Source organism: Arachis duranensis, chromosome 4 (assembly GCF_000817695.3).
Source record: "Arachis duranensis cultivar V14167 chromosome 4, aradu.V14167.gnm2.J7QH, whole genome shotgun sequence".
Lineage (NCBI taxonomy): Eukaryota > Viridiplantae > Streptophyta > Magnoliopsida > Fabales > Fabaceae > Arachis > Arachis duranensis.
Genome location: NC_029775.3, coordinates 45,877,318 through 45,880,853, shown reverse-complemented (window position 1 = coordinate 45,880,853; position 3,536 = coordinate 45,877,318). Strand labels below are relative to the sequence as shown.

Genomic DNA, 3,536 nt, shown 5'->3' with positions numbered 1-3,536 from the left:
GAAGATGTCTTATATAAAATATTAATAGAAAATAACCAAACATGTCCTTGTTCAGCATGAGAAAGGGACAACTTATAGCCCTCTAACACCAAAAAGAAGGCCAACATGTAGCCTTGAACCAAAATGTTTCCTAAATTCTCAAGTTTCAAACTGAGTTAAACATCTTATACATCAGTCTAATAGAGTTTCAAAATGACTTAAACATGCATACAAACACTTAAAAGCTTCCAAAATATTTCCTAGATTTCTAAACACTGACACTTAGACTAATAACAAAAGGAGTAATTCTTATCATCTATGTCAACAGCAACATATCAGATATCAAGTCTTCCTAGGAGGTATAAACCCAGGGGTAGGAATGAACTTGAAAAGCCTTGCTGCAGTCCCAGAACTTGCTGCAGCCATGGTCTCAGCAGAAGGAGCACTTTGTTGAAAGGGAACATTAGCAGTTGTTGTCCTCGGGTTTACAGCCTGACCGGTTGGAACACATGGTATAAGACCTGATGCTGCTTGAACTGATGGTGGAGTAGGTTGTCCAAATGAAGGTGGAGGCGAGATAGGAGCGGTTGGGGGCCTAACCACAGGGTGCTTTCTTCTTTGGGCATAACTGAGGTTGGGGGTGGAGCAGGGTTGTGGGGGTGGTTGATTCAGGTTCATAGCCTCTCCTGCAACCTATAACAAAAATTTAATGAGAATAAAATAAACAAAAAGTTTAAAACAACATTGACCAATCACTATATCTCATCTGTCTGTGGTGCATTTTGTGAAAGGGGAATTTCTTCTCCCTGTTCTTGTTGGTCAGAAGTACCATTCTTATGCATTGTCTTTGGAAGTTTCTTCTTATACTTCTTTGCCTTTGTCTAGCATAGGAGTATAAACACGTTAGTGCAAGGAGAGTGTAATATGTCATCTTACAACAATAGGGATAAGGAGCAGGGTAAAAGATATTACCTGTGGATCCATAGGTGGGGGAGGTTGAACACTAGCACTGTTCAAATTGACATTAGGTCCTACATCCTAATCATATAAACAACCAATAGTGAGACACATAAACCCCTCACAATATTTACATGAGACAACTAAACCCTTCATAAATTTTAAATGAGACACTTAAACCCTTAACAACTACTACTGTGTACCAAATCGAACCCTAATTACTTGGCCTCTGTTCTGGTTTGTGTAAAAGGGTACAATCTGCAACCCCTTCCCCTTACCAGCTCTTCTCTCCTTCTTGGTCAATGGCTGCCAGTTTGGGTCCTTTGGGTCATTCTTACAGGTCTTGTAGTAATGCCCAAGCTGTCCACACTTGCTGCATGTCACTTCAATGGTCTTCTTGACTTTAGTGGCGTGCATCTCAGGTTCTACAGGATCTACATTCCTCTTCATCTTGGGGCGATGAGCTGGTCTCTTGATGTTGGGTGGTTCCGTTCTTGGAGCATCACACGGGGTCCAGTACTCCTCTGAATTAACTGGTTTGATGCAATGCATATATATTGCTCTGATTGATTGCATGGTGAGCCATTTATGCACATGCTCCTCTGACTTCAGACCAATTTTATATATTGATGCAACAACGTGACAACAAGGCATGCCTAACAAGAAGCACAATCCAGACATGCAATCCACAAGGTGTTATGATACAATAATTCAAATAATGCTTGATTCATAAACAACAAGTATGCCAATATTCCAGCACCAACACAACAGAAATTTATAAAATTCCATAAGATACAATAAATCAGATAAGATGATTTCATAAACAACCTTACCAGTAAGTTGCCAAACATTACAAGTGCAGGTCCTTTGTTGAAGGTTAAATCCAACCTTTCTTGCCCCTTTGTGAACCTCGAAGAGCACCCTATCATTGTCTCCAGCCCAAATGGCTCTCCACTTATTAACTTTAGGTTTCATAAACTCCTAAAGTTTCTTCTGCTGTACTGGTGCCAATTGACCGCTATAACTCTCAAGCTTCTTCTTATGTGTTGCCATTTTTCTCATTAAATAGCATCTCAAGTCTTCACACATCGTTAATATGGGCTTTCCCCGATACTCTATGATCTTCGCGTTCCACACCTCGCACATGTTGTTGGTTATATTATCCACCTTCGGCCCATGACTGAAATATGCTTTAGTCCACAAAGCCGGGTCAAATCGCTGTAAATACTCCCATGCACCAAGATTGATTTTCTTCATTTTCTCCATGCATGCATTGAATTCCTGGAATGTTGTGCATCTTGCTGCTTCCCATACCATTTGCTTTGTTTGCTGGTCTTTAAAATGCTTGATAAAGTTTTTCCAAATATGTAGCACACAATTGCGATGGTGTGCATTAGGCATTACTTTCTTGATAGCTAACTCTAGCCCCTGCAATCGTTACAGACACATAAATAGTTTAACAGTTTACATATCACTTGCATTTTTCATGAAAGATAACAAACAAACTAATTGAATTACCTTCTGCTGATCACTTATAAAATTCCATCCATGTTGTGTCACCAACCCCAAATCATCCTGCAACAGCGTTAGGAACCACTTCCAGGTGTCCTTACATTCATTAGGGACAACATCGTATGCTATGACAAAAAAATTGTTGTTTGCGTCTTGGCCCACTGCACTCAGTAATTGTCTGCCATAATACCCTTTCAAAAAATAGCCATCTCGGCCAATTAATGGCCTACAACTCTGAATGAAACTCTTATTGGAAGCGTTTAAGCTAATGTATAACCTATCAAATAATGGGAGGGCTTCAGGTTGTGGTATTATCTCCATCAATGCTGTGGACCTGGGATTACTCTGATGAATCTCACTCAAGTAGTCTCTAACCTTTCCATACTGTGCCCATGCATTACCAATGACCATCTCTCTAGCTACTTTCAAGGCCCTCGCAATCATTCTATAGTTAAGTTGCACATTATACTCCTCAATCATGTGATCTATTGCCTGCCTTGGTTTCAAATCAGGATGGATTAGTAGTCTCTTAATGAGCTTCGATGCTACCCAGCCCCTATCTGCCATGTTGCTGCCATAGTCTCTGGCACAGGTGTGCTCATCTATCAAAGTTTTCACCTGGAAACACCTACTAGCACTATTCCAATATGTGAAAATCAGCCATGGACAATCCTCAGCAGCACATGCTTCCCTCAGCCTATGCTTTTCATTTTTAATATATAACACATCCTTTCCCTCAAATACAAAGTAGTCTTTTAAAGCCTTCTTGAACGTTTCCATTGTAGGAAACATCTGACCAACCTTAAACACTACCTTTCAATACTCAGTATCCTCACTAAAGTAATCATATACAGTCCTTCCCTTATGCTCAGAAGAAACTGGGCTCTTGAAGGCCTCACTCTCATACTCATATGGTTTCTCAAAATCACTATCCATCTCAAACTCAGTTGGGACTGAGCTTCGGTTACTAGGCCCATCACCCACATTAGGACCCTCACCTGATCCACCTACAGGTCCATCTCTTTGGTCTATTTATCCAGCCCCAACATTTAGTCCAGCTTCTCTACTTTGGCCCTCCATCCCCTTCT

At 40.6% G+C, this 3,536-nt stretch overlaps 2 protein-coding genes across 2 annotated transcripts; both read right to left on the bottom strand.

The window, feature by feature from the left end:
- Positions 1-321: 321 nt before the first annotated feature.
- On the bottom strand, positions 322-1,488 carry LOC107484238 (branchpoint-bridging protein-like). The gene is made up of 3 exons (XM_016104854.1): positions 1,159-1,488; positions 952-1,017; positions 322-672 (listed from the first exon to the last, which is right to left on the bottom strand). The coding sequence occupies exons 1-3, from the start codon at positions 1,486-1,488 to the stop codon at positions 322-324; spliced, it is 747 nt and encodes a 248-aa protein (XP_015960340.1).
- Positions 1,489-1,917: 429 nt separating this feature from the next.
- On the bottom strand, positions 1,918-3,228 carry LOC107484239 (uncharacterized). Its single transcript, XM_016104855.1, has 2 exons — positions 2,455-3,228; positions 1,918-2,364 (listed from the first exon to the last, which is right to left on the bottom strand). Exons 1-2 carry the CDS (start codon positions 3,226-3,228, stop codon positions 1,918-1,920), a joined length of 1,221 nt encoding a protein of 406 aa, XP_015960341.1.
- Between the last annotated feature and the right edge of the window lie 308 nt (positions 3,229-3,536).